General features: G+C 38.1%; 1 protein-coding gene across 1 annotated transcript; it reads left to right on the top strand.

The window, feature by feature from the left end:
- The first annotated feature begins 3,801 nt into the window (after positions 1–3,801).
- LOC148860757 (uncharacterized) lies at positions 3,802–17,390 on the top strand. The gene is made up of 2 exons (XM_088941579.1): positions 3,802–4,486; positions 16,787–17,390. Exons 1-2 carry the CDS (start codon positions 4,229–4,231, stop codon positions 17,045–17,047), a joined length of 519 nt encoding a protein of 172 aa, XP_088797705.1. The 5' UTR covers positions 3,802–4,228; the 3' UTR covers positions 17,048–17,390.
- The last annotated feature ends 3,371 nt before the right edge of the window (positions 17,391–20,761 follow it).

The following is a 20,761-nucleotide window of genomic DNA, read 5'->3' as shown; positions in this document are numbered from 1 at the left end:
AAACAAGACCCATTTCACATTCCTATGACCCTCTTGGCCATTAGCGGCCACCCATAAGTGATCACTGGTGGTCGGAGATCTCATCTAAAGTAAAAATACTACCTGTGGTTGCTAGTAGTATCTAAACAACACCTTATTTTCTTCTCATTCGAAAATGTCTTCTCAGGCTAACAATGATTTATTGTGTGTGAAACACGAAAAAATAGTTCACGAGACAAAAGTAGACTTCACCATCCTAAAATATTGTCAAACACAAAACTAAAACAAGTATGCAATAGCAGAAACACATCATTGAAACATGTTTGCAATAATGATAAACTAACCAGAAATAAAGTAATTGGTTGAAGTTCCAAGTGCCCAAAGATATCCTCCAATGAACGAACTTCTTGTAAGCTCTCAAAAATTTTACAAGTGATTCATCCATACAAATTGACTGACTGCAAATTGGCCGAGAATGTATGTAGTTTGGATGGGGTGTGCGTTGGTGGAAGAAATATTTTCAAATTCGCATGATATGTAATATTTGTTTTTTTTTTGTTCTTAAAGATAAGGAATATGCACATACTAAACTGCACTAAGGGCATGTTCATTTCCTCTTAACTCTTATCTCTTAAGAGGAGTCTTTTAACTTTAAGAGAAAAATGATTGTTTGTTTCCTCTTATCTCTTAAAGTGCAATCATATAAGTTTTTGTTTTTCAATGATATCCCCAAAAAGATAAACGAAAACTCTCATATATAGAGTCAAAATGGATATTTGATCATTTTAGAATTTAAAATTCAAAATTTAGAACAAACATTCTCTGCATTTAAAGTTTAAAGGAAAGAAAAGTTCACCAATACCAATATACTTTTTAATATAATTATTACATTTTCATATGTCAGATTTCAGAACAAATGAATAGGCCCTAATTTCTATAATCCAAGTTAGCTTTGCAAACTAAATTCATTTTTCTACAAAAATGGAACGCCATGTATTTGAAGGGGAAATTACAGCATTGGAACTTGGCCTATTAACCCAATAACCTCTCCTCTTCCAGCAATTTAGATACATGGCCTTCCAACTGATTACATTCAAATGAGGAGATTTGGTTTGCTGAAATATGGGTGAATGACCTACTAACTGTATAAACTCTCTCCTAACTGTAATATTGTATGACCACGTGTCTGAATGGGAGAACCGAATAAACTCTTTCCTAGCTGCATTATTGTATGGTCACATGCCTGCAGACGTAATTTGGGCAAAGATGACGATTGATGCTTCAGGGTATGAGTTGGGTTATAATATTCGATTCAGTCCATTCAACTAATCTGACATGGCTTAAGTTAAATGAACCAAGTTTGATGCGGATTTTGATCATACACCAACCCATATCCAGTCCATTTTGAAAATTAATAAACACTTAAATAAATATTGTTATCTACTGAAATAAATACTATTCATAATTAAATTAATTACGAATACCGTTAAGATTATGAATACTGTTAAATATTATTAAATTAATACCCTAATAAATACTGTTAATAAATTTATTAAAATATTGAAAATATCATTATATACCAAAAATAATGAAAATACTAATGGTAAATAAATACTGTTATATACTGAAAATAAAGACTTTTAATACTGTTATATTCTCAAAATTATTATTTTAATAAAGACCGTTAATAAATTTATCTTTTAATAAATGTAAGTTTGATAAATATTGTTAATATATACTAGTAATTCTTATTTAATACCATTACTGTTAATATTTCTAACATTTAAAGAAATTATTTATAAGTAAATCACTCAAACTAATTTAAAAATAACCATAGATAAATACAATTAAAATTAATACTGAAAATACTGAAAATAAATATCTACTGAAAATACTGTAGTAATACTGAAAATAAATAAAAATTAATTTTGTAATAAATACTACTAAAATTATTTTTAATAGTTTTAAATTCGTAAGTAAAATATATGAATACCATAATAAATAATGTTAATCAATATAATTTTGATAAATTTTGTCAATAAATATTATCGTTAATTACTATTATCGGTAATTACTGTTAATTATTAGAACATTTTTGAAACATTGGAAATAAAAATTACAAACATGTGTCCTTAATAGTGTTAATAGATACCAATAATAAATAATTTAAGTATTATTTACAAGGTAAAGTTTTAAAATATAAACTGTTATATTAAATACTGTTAATTAATATTGCTAACATTTAAAGAATGTATTACACTCGAATGCATGGATTGTTGGATTTGACCTTTGCTATTTAATCATTTTTTAATTAATCATATTTAATTATTTAATAATTTTCCTTTTATTATTATTATTTTTAAATTTTAAACATTTTATTAATTGTTCAATTATTTTCTTATTGAATTAGTCAATTTTAATTGCAATTTGAATAAATTAAATTATTCAATATTTTTTCTTGTTAATTTAATTCTTAATTAGTAAATTACTTAATCATTTTATTATTTAACCATCCATTCTATAGTGAATAATCAATTATATTTGTTTAATCATATTATAGTACTTTTCTCAATTTATTAATTATTTAATAATGTTTTGTTCACATTATAAATGTTTTGAATTATTTAATAATGCTTATTCATAATTGAACAATTTTGTATTTCTCTTATCAATTTGTTACTTGCGTAAATGAATTAATTAATTCAGTTAAGTTAATTGAATTAAGGTAATTGTTGACTTACAAAGAAAGCAACTTGTGCTTACTTTTTTGTTTTCCTAAAAGTAAGCAACGTGTGCTTACCCACGAATGAATTGAATTACTATTTCTACAAAATGTGTATAGTTGAATTTGAATTCCATTTCCTATAAAAATGGGAAAGTAGGCAGTTGAATTGAAATTCTATTTCCTATAAAAATAGGATGCCACGTGTCTGATTGGGAGGGAGTTTTGGCCTGAAAACCTTCATTTATATATATATATATATATATATATATATGTATATGTATATATTAGATATCCCCCACCCCCAACAAGCTTTGGTGAAGGCGGATATCGATGGAGTCAATGGACCCGGTTTTGGATTGAACCCGTCCAGTCCAAAATCGATTTGGATGGATTGGATGGACCAACAAGACATATTGGATTGGACTAATCCAATCCAAAATATTTATTAGATTGGACTGGACTTGGGTTCATCTGTAATAAATTTATATTGGATTTGGTCGGATTAAGACAATATTTGGCTCATTGATATAAGATAAGAATATAGGTGTCAATGGACGAGGTTTGGGTTGAAACTAATCTAAATTAAAACGAATTTGAACAGATGGACGGTCTGAACATTGAATTGGATCGGTCTAAAATGGTCCAAAATATTTTATTGGATTGGATTGGACCTCGTTCATTTGTAATGGACTCACATTGGAATGGATTGAATTGGACCAAATCCAGTCTAATTGGCACCCTTCAATACATGACTCTAGAGGTGTCCACGGTTTGGTTAACCGAGCCATGGACAGTTTTTGTAAACCGAACCGGTACCACTAGTTAACCGATTTGTCGATTTCAATTTTTGGCTGGTTTGACTATTCATTTTTTTTATTTATAATATATATTATATAAATATATATAATATTATATTATAAATAATAAATGATATATAATATATGTATATATTTATAAATATAATAAATATAATAATATATAGAAAATATATGACATATATTAAAAATATATATAAAATATACATATAAATATATACCGGTCGGATCGGTTAACCACTCATTATTTTTTAGATTAACCGAAAACAGAACTATCCCTTAGGTTTTTCAAAAATACCAACCGAAATCGAACCGATCGATTCGATTAACCGCATTTTCTATTCGATTTTATCGGTTCGGTTCGATTTTTCGGTTTTCACACCCCTACATGTCTCGACTACAATCGGCCAGTGGATTGATGCTGGATCAATCATAGTTCGCATTTCGTTCCCTCTGCTTTCCTCCACTAGTTCTAGACTTCTAGTTGAACTGAATTGGCTAGTCTGGCTACCGATGCCGAGTGAGAGAGGAAGACAGAGCTGAGGTCGTGTAGGGTGTGAAACATCCATTCAAGAATTAGGGTTCTTTATGAATATGTCATCTAGCCGCCGGCGAATGAAAAGGGGGGTGATTGAGTGATGAGATGAACTATCTACCCTAGGAGAGAGCCTGACCTGAGTTCAGTCAAGAATTAGGGTTCTCTCGGAAAATGTCATCTGTTGGATCAAAAGGAGTAATGGAGGGGGAGTTGCAGGTTGTTGCGGTGCCTGAGAAACCAAAAGCTGCTCTTCCTCCACTCCCACCGGCCTCGGCGTCGAACGCCATTGTCGAGTACACTAAGCTTGTCCCAAAAGAAGAAGAAGAAGACTTGGAGGTTAAGCTTCGCAGGATCATCGATCACGTACCCGTTCGTGTCAGCAACACCTCCGGTAGCTCCGCTGGTTCCGGCTCCGGTGACTTCCATCAGGTAGTGCATGACTTTTCGGTGCCCCCAAACCTGCAGCTCAAAATTCCCTTTCCTTTTCTTTCTCTGGTTGAAATTGCTATTCTCGTTTTATGGGCGAGCTGTTTGGTTAAAGTTATTCAATTCCGACCTTTTTGGTATGCTCTCTTTTTATCTTTTATGGTTTATCATCTGTTCTTGTTATTTTAGTAGGATAGGGGATGTTAGTATGAGAAAATGTTTAAACCTTTGTCCATCCACTGCTAAGCAGTTATTGCTCTTTATAGGGGCATGGGAGAACTGAACGAAGACAATTTAAGAAACACTAAAAGTAAAAGCCCAACCTTAATGACATACAAGGGAACTTAGTTATGCGAAGAAAAAATTAAGAGTATTAGATAGGTAGGTTTTCCAGTCACCTGAAATAGTGTCATTTCATTTAGTTTTTCCTGGCATTTGAATGTTAACAGAATGGTGGAATGTTAACAGAAATCTCCCTGTTAGTGGTTGTCTTCCAAAGTCACCTGAGTCTCCATAGAATCCTACCGCTCCTCTTCATGCCACTAATACCATTAGGGTTGAATAAACCTTCCAATCTGTCAGGAGAAGGCCACCTGCATCCAAAAAGGGAAGTAAATCAATTCCAAATAAAACTGACAAAAGGGCAAGATATTAGAAGGTGGAAAGCAGTCTCACCACTCAACTTACATATGACACACCAGTTGGGGGACAAGCACCAATATGGTCTTTTCCTTCGAAGTACATCAAAGGTATTAATACAACCATGAAATACTTCCCAACAAAAAGCACTGGTTTTAGGGGGAGTGGGAGGGCACCAAATTTCTTTGACAGGGAAATGATGAGAAGAGGGAGTGGCAATCAACGATTCTAGAAGGGATTTACAAGAAAACTATTAGAGTTCGGCCTGCTTGTTAGATTGATAACAGTCAAGAGAAAGCGAGAAGAGAGAAAGAGAGAAAGAGAGAAAAGAGAAGAGTAGAAGAGAAGACAAAGAGGAAAAGGTCTGGTTCGAATGAGAGAAAAGTCAACCCTCAAATTCGGCCAGATTTGTTTTAAATTACTAAAATATTGTGGAAAAGTCACATGTGCCCCTACTTAAGTTAGGGACATTAGATCTAACATAAACTTACACATGAGCACCTAAACATAAGCACAAAGATAGAAATACCCCTACATACTCGATACTAACACTCCCCTCAAGCTGGAGACCAGCTTGTTACATATGTAGTCCACTCTGCCCCGACTCAATCCTTTAGTAAACAAATCTGCCCACTGGTTCCCTGTGTTGACATATGCAGTGTCTATCACTCCACTCAACACCTTCTCTCTAACAAAGTGACAGTCAACCTCTATGTGCTTGGTTCTCTCATGAAACACCAGATTAAAGGAAATATGAACTACAACCTGATTGTCACAGTAGAGCTTTATCGGAGTATCAATAGTGTATCCCATCTCCCGTAGAAATTCCTTAGCCACACTAATTCACAAGTAGTATGTGCCATAGCTCTATATTCTGCCTCCGCACTGCTTCTTGCCACAACTGTCTGCTTCTTGCTTTTCCATGTCACTAGATTACCCCCCAAAAAAGTGCAATAGACTGTGGTAGATCTCCTATTAGATACAGAACCGGCCCAATTAGCATCGACATATCCTTTTATTTCAAGTTTTCCACCACTTCTGTATATCAAACCACGGCCAAGAGCCCCCTTTAAATACCTCACAATTCTTAGAACCACATTCCAATGTGGAATCAGAGGTTTCTGCATGAACTGACTTACCACACTAACTGCGAATGAAATGTTTGGCTGAGTGATGGTTAGGTAGTTCAGTTTACTTACCAGCCGCCGATATCTACCAGGGTCTTCAAACACTTCACCCATATCACTGCTCAACTTAATGTTTGTTTCCTTAGGTGTTTCAATTGGTTTAGCACCTAACAAACCTGTTTCTTCAAGCAAATCAAGAACATATTTCCTCCGACACAAGTTAATACCATGCTTAGCCCTTGCTATTTATATCCCCAAGAAATACTTCAATTTACCAAGGTCCTTTGTTTGAAAATGTTCTTACAGAAAAGTCTCCAACCTGTCAATGCCCATTTTATCATTTCCGGTAATGACAATATCATCTACATACACCACCAATAGGATCTTCCCTGCCTAAGAGTCATGACTGAAGACTGAATGGTCAACTTGGTACTGTTTCATACCAAACTTCTTTACCACCTCACAAAATCTGTCAAGCCATGCTCGAGGAGACTGTTTAAGCCCAGAAATGGCCTTCAGTAGTCGACACACCTTACCATCCTCCCCCTGAGCAATAAACCCCGGTGGTTACTCCATATAAACCTCCTTGAGCAGATCACTATGTAAGAAGGCATTCTTGATATCAAGCTGATAGAGGGGCCAATCATACATCGCAACAAGAGAAACCACAACATGGACTGAACCAATCTTAGCAACCAGGGAGAAAGTCTCTGTGTAATCAATACCATAGGTTTGGGAATACCCTTTGGCAACCAGTCTATCTTTCAGCCACTCTACACTACCATCAAGTAAGTACTTAACCGTATAAACCCATTTACAACCAACAGCTTGCTTACTAGGAGGAGGAGTGGTGAGTTCCTATGTATGATATGGGCTAGAGCTGAGAGCTCTTCTTCCATCGCACGACACCATCCTGGAGAGGCAAGGGCTTCTTGGACATCCTTAGGGATAACGACAGAGGATAACAAAGAGATAAACTAGCGATGGGAAGCGGAAAGGTGAGTCAGTGAAACATAATTAGAAATAGGACGAAGGGTACAACTGCGTTTACCTTTCTGCAAGGCAATGGGAAGATCAAGATCAGATACTGGGGTTGGGATTGGTGTGGGAACAGCTGTTGGATCTGTCGACGATGGAGCTGGAGGAGGAGCCAATACATGTGGGCGATGTGTATACACGTGATGGATGGGTGGTCGTTCAACAGGCGGTGGCACCAGAGGCAAGGACTTGGTCACAACTAGAACAAGAGGAACAAAATCCACAACTGGAAGAGGAAGGGAAGGAGCTGATGAAGAGGAAGAAACATCACCGGGCCCCAAGAAAAATGGAGTAAACTCAAAGAAGGTAACATTAGCACACACAAAGGAACGTTGAGAGTAAGGATGATAACACTTATACCCTTTCTGAGTTCGGGAATAGCCAAGGAAGATGCAATTAGTAGATTGTGCATCTAACTTGTCATTTCCTGGCCCCAGATTATGAATGAAGCAAACACACCAAAAAACTCGAGGAGAAAGAGGAAACGAAAACAAGGTAGGAAACAATGTGGTGAATGGACAATGACCATCAAGGATAGACGTGGACATCTGGTTAATCAAGAAGCAAGAAGTAAGCACTGCATCACTCCAAAAAGATTTAGGAACATTCATTTGATTCATGAGGGATCGAGCTGTTTCCAAAAGATGACGATTCTTTCTGTCAGCCACCCCGTTTTGTTGTGGGGTGTAGGTATAGGAAGTCTGATGGATAATGCTATGTTGGTCTAGGTATTCTTAAAATGATGAAGAGAGATATTCATGACCATTATCGGAACGGAAAATTTTAATGTGAACACCAAATTGGTTGCGAATCTCAGCATAAAATTTTTGGAAAATGGTAAACAGTTCACTCCTTTCTTTCATTAAATAGAGCCATGTCATCATTGAATAATCATCAACCAAAATGACAAAATATTTATGTCCATTGTATGACATTACTTTATAAGGACCTCAAACATCTGAATGAACCAAAGAAAAATGACTCGCATACGATTATCAATTCTAGGACTAAAGGGAACACAATGATGTTTCCCTAACTGACACGACTCACAATCTAAAACAGATAGATGACTTAATGAAGGAACCAAAGACTTCAAAACTTTCAGTGAAGGATGACCAAATCAACAGTGCCATTGGAAAAGAGAAAGAGATGATTGGAGAGCTGTTGACGTATTTCCACCACCATCAAGATAATACAATCCACCAGCTTCATGCCCTCCACCAATCTTCATCCCCGTCTTGGGATCCTAAAAAACACATGAAGAGGGGTAAAAGGCAATGGAGCAATTAAGAGACTTGGTCAACTTACTAACTGACATAAGATTAAAAGGAAATTTAGGGACATACAAAACTGATGATAAGGATACAGGGTCCATGTTAACATTACCAACACCACAAATAGAAGATGTGGAACCATTAGCAAGGGTAATAGATTGTGATGTTGGGCAATGAGAGAGGGAAGAAAACACACCTGGAGTTCCAGTCATGTGATTGGAGGCTCTAGAATCAATAATCCAGGGATTGGGTGTGGATGCCAGACAAGCCATACCTGAGTGTGCGAGAGTGGCCGTGTTCTGCTGAGATGTGGCCTGAACAAACCTCTCATACTCATCATGGGGAATACTCATCATCTCCTATCCAGTAACATCTATGGATGTAGAAGGTATCTGATCAGTTGAATGACTCTCCTATTTGAAGCTACTGTCACTAGTCATGGCATGGTTGGTCCAAGTTGAGGGTGGACCATGCAAGTCATAGCAATAATTAATGGTATGTCCATCCATACCACAGTGTGTACACCTCCTTGGACCCGAACTACGTCCTCTGCCACGGTCTCCCCCTGAATCTCGACCTCTAGTACGACCACCACCATGGTTATATGTAGGTCCACTACCACCACTCAGGCCATATGCTGGTCCACTATTGCCACTACGGCTAGACTGAGCTCCCCGAGCTCTACCTCTAACACCACGGCCTCTGGATACTGCAAAGGTTGATCTATTAGAAACATTAGGGTTCTCGGTAGATCCAATGGAAATCCTCCTAAGTCGAGCAAACACCTCTTCTAAGGAAGAGAGAGTTGACCCTCCTGGTATTTGAGCCCACACTGGTTCATACTCAGATTTCAACCCCACAAAAAAATCGAGTCACATCAAGTTGTTCCCTCTGTTGTTGCTGAACTTTCACATCAGAAGTGAGGGGGTGATAAATATTCAATTCATTACGAATGTTTCTCATACTAGCATAGTACTCCTCAAGACTCTGATTACCCTGTTGTAGATTAAAGTATTCCTGATACAATTGATATACTCTGGTTGTATTGTCTTGGCCCCAATATAGGTTCTTAGCATGGTCCCACACTTCTTTGGTAGTATCAAGAAACATGAAATTTACACTAATCTTGGGTTCCATACTATTTCATAACCATGTGATAATCTATGCATCTGCTTGCTCCCAATCATCATACTCATGAGAATCGGTGGAGGGTTTTTCGTCCCTTATGTGTTTCACCTTCTTCTTTGCCTTAAGAAAGACTTCTATAGATTTAGCCCAAGGTACATAATTTTCTCCATTCAGCTTAATGGAGGTCATTTGAACATTCAGGTAGTCAGTAGGAACCATCACACTAGTCTTGTTATCACTATTTTCTCCCATTGCTGAATTTGGCACACTAGACCACACTACACACTGATTTCAGCACTTACTATTGCTGTAAACTGCACTCTTTACACCACAAACTGTACCTCACGACTACTTTAAACTTCACCACACTGTTTGAGGAACACTTCCCCTTCGAATCACACTGAAAACTACACAAACCCTAGCACACTACAATCTGAAATCCCACCATACCGTCTGAAACAGACTTATCATTTAATTCACACCAAGAAAATGCATAGAACTTCTTACTTGATCACCTGAAAATCAGACCACACAAGGCACCCACTGCACTACACGAATCAACCCTCTTCTCTTCATTGATTAGGGGAGGGCTTCTTAGAAACTGCAGCAACTGACCACGAACACCATAACTGGAAGCATAGAAACCTCCAAGGGAAGAGGGCGATCACTCCTTTACAGCCCTTTCCCTTATCTTCAACTGATGGCGAAGAAAGCAAGCGAAAATCCTAGATTGGGTGCGTAGAGAACAGAATTCTGGGCATATCCGATTTGCTTAGTTTAGCTCTGATACCATATTAGAGTTTGGCCTGCCTGTTAGACTGATAACAGTCAAGGAAAAGCGAGAAGAGAGAATGAGAGAAAGAGAGAAAGAGAGAAAGGAGAAGAATAGAAGAAAGACAAGGAGGAAAAGGTCTGGTTCGAATGAGAGAAAAGTCAACCCTTCCATTCAGCTAGATTTGTTTTATATTACTAAAATATTGTGGAAAAGTCACATGTGCCCCTACTTAAGTTAGGGACATTAGATCTAACATAAATTTACACATCAGCACCTAAACATAAGCACAAAGACAGAAATACCCCTACATACTCGACACTAACAAAAACGACCCGTCAGAATTAGGACCCCAAATCCTAGAATCTGACCCACCTCCCAAAAACACTGAATTCAGCAAACCTAACAGCTTGGATATTGCAAGAAGTTCAGACTCTCTAAGGTTCCTATTAAAGCCAAAGTTCCAATTCAACCTTGGAAGGTGAGAAGGTTAACTTGGGACATCTGAAATAGGCCTACCCTTGAACCTGGACAGATCACAAGGAGAAGGAAATCTCTCACCCAGAGGAGTATCCCCAATCCACACATCCTCCCAAAATCTGATTTTACTACCAAAAGACAAGTCGTACCTGATATGATTTAGGAAGGTAGGAAGAACATCATGGATGGCCTTCCAAGGAGCAGCCAAGGTAGCCCTATGGAGACATCCAACATCCCATCCGTTGCTCGACATGCCATGAATACTTGCAACAACTTTGTGCCATAATTTCTCATTTTCATTTGGAAATCTCCAAAGCCATTTGCTAAGCAGAGCTTGATTCTTCAACTTAACATTACCAATTCCCAAGCCCCCTTCCACTTTCAATTTCACCACCTTTTCCCATCTAACCAAATGATTCTTCTTTTTTTCCCTGGCTCCTAGAGAAAATCCCTCAGGATTTTATGAATTTTCCTCACTATCCCTTGTGGCATCTTAAACACTGACATGTAGTCCACTGGGAAATTTGCTAAGGTAGACTTGATTAGAGTTATCCCCCCCCAATGAGATATAATTCCTTTTCCACTCTGCCAAGCGTTTCTCGATCCTTTCCACCACCGGAGAGGCGAAGACCAAGAACTAGCAGATCTAGGGTTGCCTCCTAGAGGTAAGCCCAAGTATTTCAACGACTAGTCTCCTTTCTCATACCCTAGGGAATCTTCCAAAAACCTCACTTTATCCTATTCAATGTTGGTTCTGACCAATAAGCTCTTTTGACCAATTAATCCTCAAGTTAGACATCCTTTCAAGGAAGCTTTAGTTGAAACAATAACATCGAGGGTGGCACATTGGGTAAAAAGCTTGAAGCTGCTTTTAGCTTTTAAGGTCGAAGACTTTTGTAGGGTTTGGGGACTTATTGCTGCCTCATCATCTACAAGACAACAGATTTTTGAGGCTTGGTCTCCTCTAACAGATGATTTGGAAGAAGCTGAACTTTGATGGGAGTTGTGTGGGTAACCCAGGCCCTTCAGGCATTGGGGGGACCATTAGAGGTGAAAATGGACTCATTATTGCTCTGTACTCCGGTCCTAGAAGGGTGATGTGGCAAGGGTAGAGTTTCTAGCTGCAGCATATAGGGTTGAGAAGGCTAAAGAGTTGGGTATTGATAGACTGATCATCGAGGAAGACTCAAAAGCTGTGACAAAATGGTTGCAGAAAGGGGAAGGGGTGACATGGCAGTTGAAGAATGATTTCCGAAGATTTAAATGGATGTCAAGAAACATGTCAATCCAGGTGGGATGGGTTAGGAGATCTGCCAACAGTTTGGCAGATAACTTAGCAATGCAAGGGGTTCAAAGAACACATGTTTTGGGCACATTTGTAATTCTGTCTTGGGTCAGCTTACTAAGCTGATTTCTTTCACAACTTCTTGTTGTATCCAAAAGTTTTCTAATTAATGAAATTCTTTCAAAGTTATTGATAAAAAAAAGTTTCAAAACCAGCCTGAGATTTTCCACTCTCTCCCTACTTTCTCCATCACAAGAGATGAGAATATCATTTGCAAACTGCAAGTGAGTGATGAAAACATTATCCCTCCCAACTGACCAACCCCTGAAAAGCTGCAAACAATTTGCTCTCGAAATCAATTTACTTGGGGCTTCAACAATCAAAGTAAATAGAAAGGTAGAAAGGGGGTCACCCTGCCTAAGCCCACGGAATCCCTCAAAGAAATCATACATTGGCCCATTAACTATTACTGAGTAGTGATTAGTTTGTAAACAGCCCTTAATCCATTTACACCACAATTTCCAAAGCCACATCTCCTCATAATATCAATCAAGAAGTTCTAATCCACCAAATCATAGGCTTTTTCCAAATCCAACTTGATAGCCACTCCTTTCCTCTTTGATCTCTTTTGAGCCTCCACACATTCATTGTCAATTAAGATTTGATCAATAATCTGTCTATTCTATACAAAGGCCCCTTGAGATTGAGAAACAAGTGGGGGGGGGGGATCACTTTCTTAATCCTCAACGGCAATACCTTAGCTATCACCTTGTAAATACTAGCGACTAGACTTATTGGTCTGAAAGGCTGGTTGGCATTGTTCTTCTTTGGGATCAATGATAAAAATATTGAGTTCATACCCGGACTTATCACCCCTCTTCTATAGAAGTCATTGAACACTCTGAGTAGATATCCTTTAATTATGTCCCAACAGTCTTGGTAGAATGCCATTGTGAAACCATCGGGTCCTGGTGCTTTTGATCTGTTCATAGAAAAGACCGCTTCCTTAATCTCTCCCTCTTCAAAACTTTTTTCCAAAACTTGGACTTGAGTCTCCCCCAATGTCTCCTAATTTATGCCTTCAATCCTCCACCTCTCAACTAGGGGTCTTCTATAAATAGACCTACAATGCTTTGAGAATGCTTTAGCAATCTCACCTTGGTCTGTGATCTCATTTTCCCCCACCAATAAAGAAGTAATCATTCTCTTCCTTTTCCTTCCATTTGCAATGGCATGGAAAAATTTTGTGTTCCCATCACCTTCTTTGATCCATCTCTCTCTTGATTTTTGCTTCTAGCATATTTCCTCCCTCAATAAAGTCTCTCCTAGTTCTTTCTTTAGATACCATTTCAACTCCTTATTACCTTCATATAAAGTTCCTTCTACCTCTTTGCTATCAATTTCTTCTATCTGAGAAATTAAATCAGCTTTCTTCTCCTCCAATCTTCCAAACTTCTCCCTATTCCACTCATTGGAACTTTTGGCCTTCTCACATTGGAGATTGGTCCAAGCTATTCCACCAAACCTTGATTTTCTCTTTAAAATCTGGGCGAGTAAGCTACATATTTTCAAATCTAAATGGAGTTGGGCTACCATCATTAATTCTCTCAAACAAACAGATGGGCCAATGGTCTGAGGTGATTCTAGGTAGATTTCTCCCAACTAATCCTGGCCACTCTTCCCAATTGGGTGAAACTAAAAATCTATCAAGCTTGGATAGAATAGGGGTTGTTTGAAGGTTTGATCAAGTATAACAAGATTGCCCCAAAGGAATATCTCTCAGCTCAAAAGCTTCAATAAAATAATTGAACTTTCTCATACTTGATGTAGTTCTTTGTCTACCCCCGGTTGTCTTACTCACAAATCTTATTACATTGAAATCTCCCCCTAGACACCAAGGTCCTTTCCAAAGTCCCCTAATATTCTCTAGCTCCTCCCACATTTTATTCCCTTCTCTATATGAGTTTGGCCCGTAAACATTCGTGAGAACCCATTCAAATCCATCTTGCACACCCTTCAACTTGATAGAAACTGAGAATCTGCCCACTAATTCTTCCAAACATTGAACTGCTTCTTCTCTCCACATAGTTATAATGCCCCCTCGATTCACCCCAATAGGGAGCAAGGCTCCAATTAATATTCCTCTCTCCCCACATGCTCCTTATCCACTTCTTGTCTACTTCCTGAATTTTGGATTCTTGGATTAGAACAAAATCTGGTCTCTCCGTAATAACTCTTTGATCATTCCTTTTTTTGTTGCACTTCCTAATCTCCTTACATTCCAACTAATAATCTTCATGATCACACCAAAGACGAATCCCAGACCTCAGCTAGCCTATAAGCCCCCTCTCCTTCTTCCTCCCCTAGCACTGAACTCCTTATCCCCTTCCACATCACTAATGAGTTTTTCAACTTTCATTTAGCTTCCTTCTCCTCTTACCCCCCTTTTCTTTACTTGTTTTGTTTTGAATTTTCCTTTCTTTAATTTTTTTCCACTTTCAACCCCATTTTATCAGCCAAGTCCACCACCGGGTCCCTTGCACTTGGATCTTCTTGAGCTCTTTTACTCTCTCCTGTATCCTCCTTTTCTTTCTTCCCCTTAACTAATACCTTCCCAACCTCATCTCTCGATCCTTCCTGGGATTGATTCCTTTTGGTGATTTCTTCTTCCCCATCTGTACCCAACTCCTTATTAGTCACTACTCCTTCCTTAGTCTTCTGCATCCTTTCATCCCTAACCTCAGAAACACCCACCCTTCCTTTCTCACCAGTTGTCTCTCTCTCACCAACTTCACCTCCTAATCCTCTACTCGTCTCTCCTTCTGCCGACAGATTCATGGGCAAATCATAGCCAAGGATGGGAGCTGAAGGATCTGTAGGATTATTAAAACACAGATTAGCATCAAAATCTAAACCAAAAGAGTTGCCGAGGTTACCGTGAAAGGCTGAGATGTAGATACAATAGGAGTTTTAGTAACAAAAGCTTCGGTAGGCTGTTCCTTTTGGTGGCTCTCCATACCCCCCAGCTTCAGTTCTAATTAAATGGGAAGGCTTCGAAGGAGTATTTGACTTGGCCATCTCAGCACTTGTACCCCCGCCCAGGATATCCTTTGTAACCTCCTGGTTCCCCTTCCGAAGCACCAATTTGTCATCTTGCTTTTGTCTCTCGCCTTGAATGAGGTCATTACCCCCTTGGATACCTCTATTCCCCTCCTGACAATTTGAAAGATCCTTCAAGCCACTATCTGGTGTCAGCCATAGATCACCATCTCTGTTTTTAGTTGAATGAGATAGGTCTCCAACTTGTGAACTCCTCTTGTTAGCTACAGCCTCCCTTCCATCAAACTTATGTTTTATGCCTCTTAGAAAATGAGGATAGGCTTTGCAAATACCTCTCCAAAGGCTGCAGCCAGAAGTAATCTCTAGAATATTTGCATCCCACCCATTGCTTTCAACACCATACTTACCCACAATGATCTTCTTCCAAAGACTGTCTGGATCACTAAAGAACCTCCATAACCATCCTTGAAGGAGGGAGAGATTGAATTGCTTTACCTTTGATGCCCAAACCACTATATCTGACAGGCTTACAGACTTCAACCCAACTAACTGAGCTTTAGAAGGATTTTTCCAACCTGACCATCTTGTGAACTCCTCCACGCAGTATCGGTAGCTTTCACTAGGGAATATATTGATTCTAGTAATATTTCATATCGGTACTCATGGAAATGGAAATATAAAATGTCATGTATATTTGTAAATATGCCAGCATTTTAAACCATGCATTTATCTAGTCTCATAACATTCTTTGATTTCATCTACAACAAATAGAAAGGCCTTTATTTTGGTCTAAGGTAGAGAAAAAAATGATAGGCATAGAAGAGTTAGAAGAGAGGAAATAAAGGCTAAATAGAAATAGGAGAGGAAAAAGAATTTAGCTTTTTAGGCTTGGAACTCCTGAAAGCAGAACTCTGAGAGCATGGCATCCAGCTGCACATAGAAATATTGTCCTTATAGAAAAATATCAGAAGTATCTTCCCTGCATGTATATTAAATTCACAGGTAAATGTTCTGAATGTGTTTTCTGGATGCCTGTGCTTTCAGAATGTTCAGATTTTTGCTTTCAGAAGATTCCTCGTGAGCTTTTCTATTAATGGTACTTGGGTTTCCTCCATGATTTTGAAGGAAATCTTGAAATATGGTTCACAGTTTCCCTTCTGAAACCAGATTCTAGAGCCCTGGTTGGAAATTTGTGCTTTAATAAATTCAGGAGGGCACCATGTGTTGAAATTTTCCATTTGCTTCTGCATTCATTTAGTCTGAGTGTTAGATGGGTGAACTGTTATTCTTTAAATAGTATGCAAATCTGCCATGGACACATTTGTAATTTTTCTATACCAAATAGTATTAATCCTATTATTTTTTTAACATTAGTATTAATCCTATTCTTGAACCCAAAGTTCTATTATGATTCCTTTATTAGTATTCCTGGATATTTACCTTTTCTTAAAAAAAATAGTATTCTTGGATATCATTTATCTGAAATTCTTGTTACAACAGTATCGGCAAATGAGACGGAAGGAGCAAGATCGGCTTGCTAGGATGGATGTAGACTACCAGAAAAGGAAGGAACTAGCTGAGTTTAATATGAGAAGGGAAGAAAGAATGAAAGTTGCAGAAGAGAGAACTGCAAAGAAGCGCTCGAAACGCCAAAAGAAGAAACAAAGGAAGGAGAAGAAAGCTAAATTGGGTGGGGGAGAGCAAGAGAAAGAAGACTCTTCAGCTGACAATGACTCAGATAGTGGTCAAGATGAAAAGTGAGGCACAGTTTTGTTTACCTTGTTTTTTTCTTTTTTTTTTTTTGGGGGGGGGGGGGGGGATGACACCCATCTATTGGACCATCTGATATGTGGAGGTAAGAATGGGACCTAAATCTGGAGTCCGCGAGGTGTTAGGAAAGTAACACGTACTGATTACTGAACTTTGTTGGATCGGTTGGTTCTCGTTTGGTGCACCCTGAATGGCTGATTTCAGTGCCACCCATTGGGTCCAAACACATTCTATGTTTCTTGCTTCCTGCTCCATTGAATGAAGCCGGTGTGACAATCTGCTTTGTGTAAATCAGTGGGCCATAGCCAAATGTCTCAATCTGACATTCTGCCTAGATGTTTTTTTCTATCATTATTTCTTGAATTTTTGAAGCCTTGGGGTTGGCACCAGTTTTACTAGGATCCGGGTGTATTTAGGGCAGGTGAAGTTATTTCTTTTGAACATTAATCGAAGCCTTAGCCCAACCATACATACACATGATTCTTTCTTTCAAATCCATATAGATAATTTAATTAAACTAGCAAAGGATAATCTAATTGAAATTGAATGCCTCCATGTGTGGTCTGTTTAGATGCGGGTGTTCAAATTAGGTTTAAAATATCACAATGTATCTAATTTTAGCTATAGCAAGATTTGAACCTTGGTCACTTTGATCTTAATAATCACAAGTTCGCCAATGAGCCACAGATATTTGTTTGCTATGATCTTATGTATTTTTAATTTTAAGTATTTTTCACTTTTCTTAATGAGTGAAGTATTTATTAGTAAATGCTAGAATTAATTATTAAAATTTGTATACTAATAAATATTAAGATTAATTATATTGGTTTTTTGAAAATTAACATTCACATTTTAATATTTTTTTTGTTTTTTTTTACATTTTAGTTATTCTATCATTTTTCGACGGTTACTAATTGTGTCGTGATACGTTTCTTAAAATTATCTTTCCGATACACTTTGTATTTCCGATACTTTGAACCTTGTGCTAAAATAACCCTTTGAGGCCAAGTGAATAAATAGCAATTTACTATCATTTCTTATGATGAGCTTTTTTCACAAAAATAAAATAATAATTTCTTTTATTTCACATATAGTGGGAATACGAGGGTTAGCTTTTCAAATGCGAAGCAGCCTTTTTAGATGCGGTGGGACTGTGGGAATTCTCTAAAGAAGTCCAAACCTGGCCTGTGGCCCTGTGGGCAGAGGTAGACCTCTCTGGACTATGAAGTCTAGACCCAGCCATAGCAGTATGTTGAGATTAATCCCTATTATAAATTAATTGCACCTTTTTAACAAGAAGATGATTAATCTATTGTTCAATAACAACTTGTGGAAATTCCCGGCTGTGGCGGATTAGAGTGATGAAGTATTTGACCCCGTGTGACTATGATACCATCATGAGCATCAAATTTATATAGAAGGTTGCTCTTTTCTTTTAGGTTGTGGTTGGTTTTAAGGGAAAGATAGGGAATTTCCCTGCTTTTTCCTTAGTCCTTACCTTTTCCTTCAAACCAAACAGCCTCTCAGCCTTTTCAGGTTTCTCTATCTGTCAGTACTGCAGTAGGGAATAACTAACAACTGCAGTTTCTATGTAGTTTTGGGTGTTCACCTTTGGTTTTTAAAAAGTCCATTGTGTCATTTCTTGCACTTGGCCGTCGAAAGAGTGGATGCTTTCGTTTTGGCCGAGGGCCTAGGTGATGGAAAATTTTCCTTGAGGGTCAGTCAAGGAAACTTTGGATATATGAAAACAACATTGCAAGATTGATCCAAATTAAAGTGGTACAACTTCTTATAGACGTTCTTTCTTTGTGGTATTAGTTGGATTTGAAGTAAAAAACAGAGGTCCTATTCCATCTTTCATTTGTGGTATCGGTTACGTATGAGAGAGAGAGAGATCACACTTGGGCATTTGCCTCCTGGAATAGCAATAGTTCCCTTGCGGCCTTGCATATCTATAGGCTGTAATTCGTTCTTAATTCAATTCGATATAGGGAAAATTTTTTAAACTACCCTTATGGTTTGATTAATTGATTAACTCTACCCTTACTGTTTAATTATTGTCTTGCAACACCCTTACTATTTTTGACAATTGACTAACTCTACCCTTATTATTAGCATATGTTAATATTCTATCAAAATTCATACACATGTGATATCACGTGACATAAAAACTTCTTTAAACCCAAATTTACCCTCCGTCCCTCTTTTGTAAGTTGGGAACAGATAGATAGTGATAGAGAGGTAGAGGTGGTGGGTAGTGATAGAGGAGTTACCAAATCTGCGCTGCAAGTGGCTGAACAGGGGAAGTGAAAGAGGAGGGGAGAGAGAAAGAGAGAGGAGAGAGATAGCAGGAAAGAGAGAATGGGAGATAGGGAGACAAGAGCGAGAGAGAGGTGGTGAAGAGTGAGAGAGAGGTTACCAAATCTGCCACTGCAAGTTGCAATGGCGGTGGCTGAACAGGGGAACAAGGGAAGTGAAAGAGTAGGGGAGAGAGAAAGAGAGAGAAGGAGAGATAGCAAGAAAGAGAGAACTGCCACCGTTGAAGAAGCTCCGGGTGATTCAAATGGGGTATCTTCTCTGCCAACAGTGCGGCCACCTTGTTGGAGATTGAGTCATCGAACGGAATAAATGGTTGTTTGTTCCTAAGAAGATTAGGAGAAATCGTCCCAAGAACATTGGGAGAAACCATTGGATACGATCTGTATAGGTACAAGAGCATCTCCACAAACGTACCAGTTTGCAAGTCCAACCGGTGGTGCTGATTGAAAAGGAGAGACTGGAGTGGTGGGTTTTGATAACTCTTGATATAGCGGTGGCAGTAGAACACCACTGTGTCGGGTTACAGTCAGATGTGTGAATAGGGCAGGCTGAAGTGGAACTTGGAAGAAAGAAAAGAAGAAGGAGAAAAAAGAAAAAGAGAAAGATAGATAGATAGATAGAGAGAGAGAGAGAGGATGTGTGTTCTGCTGCTGTGTTGAGAGGAAGGGGAAGAAGAAACGATTTGGGAAACCTGGTTGACTGGTTCTATGTAGGGAAGGTTAAATCTCCGATAGTTGTAGTTTCCATTAGAGCAACCAACTGCTACTAACGACGATGCTCCACCGGTGGGGAAAATTGTAGATAACAGGTCAGCTGGCACTGGTTATAGTCAGATCTTGTAGTGGTGGTGATCTGGTGACAATGCGAGAAAGGATGAGGGGAGAGGAAAAATGGGACCAAAGGAGATTCAAAAGGGAAAAAAAGACATTTTATCCTTTCTGTTACAATTTAATGGCGATGGCAATTGTTAGAAATAGTAGGAGTGATTTAAGACAATAATTAAACTGTACAGGTAGAGTTAGATAATTGATTAAACCATAAGGGTAATTTAAGAAATTTGTCCATCGATATAAAATTATATATATATATATTAAATAAATAAAGGAAAATTGTCTAAAGCTCACCATGATGTTAAATAGACTAACAGATATTGATACTTTACTATTTTACCCTTTATTTATATTCAGTCTATTTTTAATATTCCAGAAATACCCCTATTATTGTTCAATCCATTTTGTCACCGCCGCTGCATCTTCTAACATTGCTTGAGATGAAGAACATAAACAATTGAGAAAAAATAAACTACTCTCTTTTTGAACTGTGGAATATTGTAAAATGTGTGCTTAAGGCCCTTAAGCTCAGAGTGGAACCCACCCAACAATCTGT

Source organism: Nelumbo lutea, chromosome 4 (genome assembly GCF_056320005.1).
Source record: "Nelumbo lutea isolate HS-2025 chromosome 4, American lotus-T2T, whole genome shotgun sequence".
In the NCBI taxonomy this organism is placed as follows: domain Eukaryota; kingdom Viridiplantae; phylum Streptophyta; class Magnoliopsida; order Proteales; family Nelumbonaceae; genus Nelumbo; species Nelumbo lutea.
The sequence above is the reverse complement of the archived record's forward strand: the minus strand, read 5'-3'. Positions and strand labels throughout refer to the sequence as shown.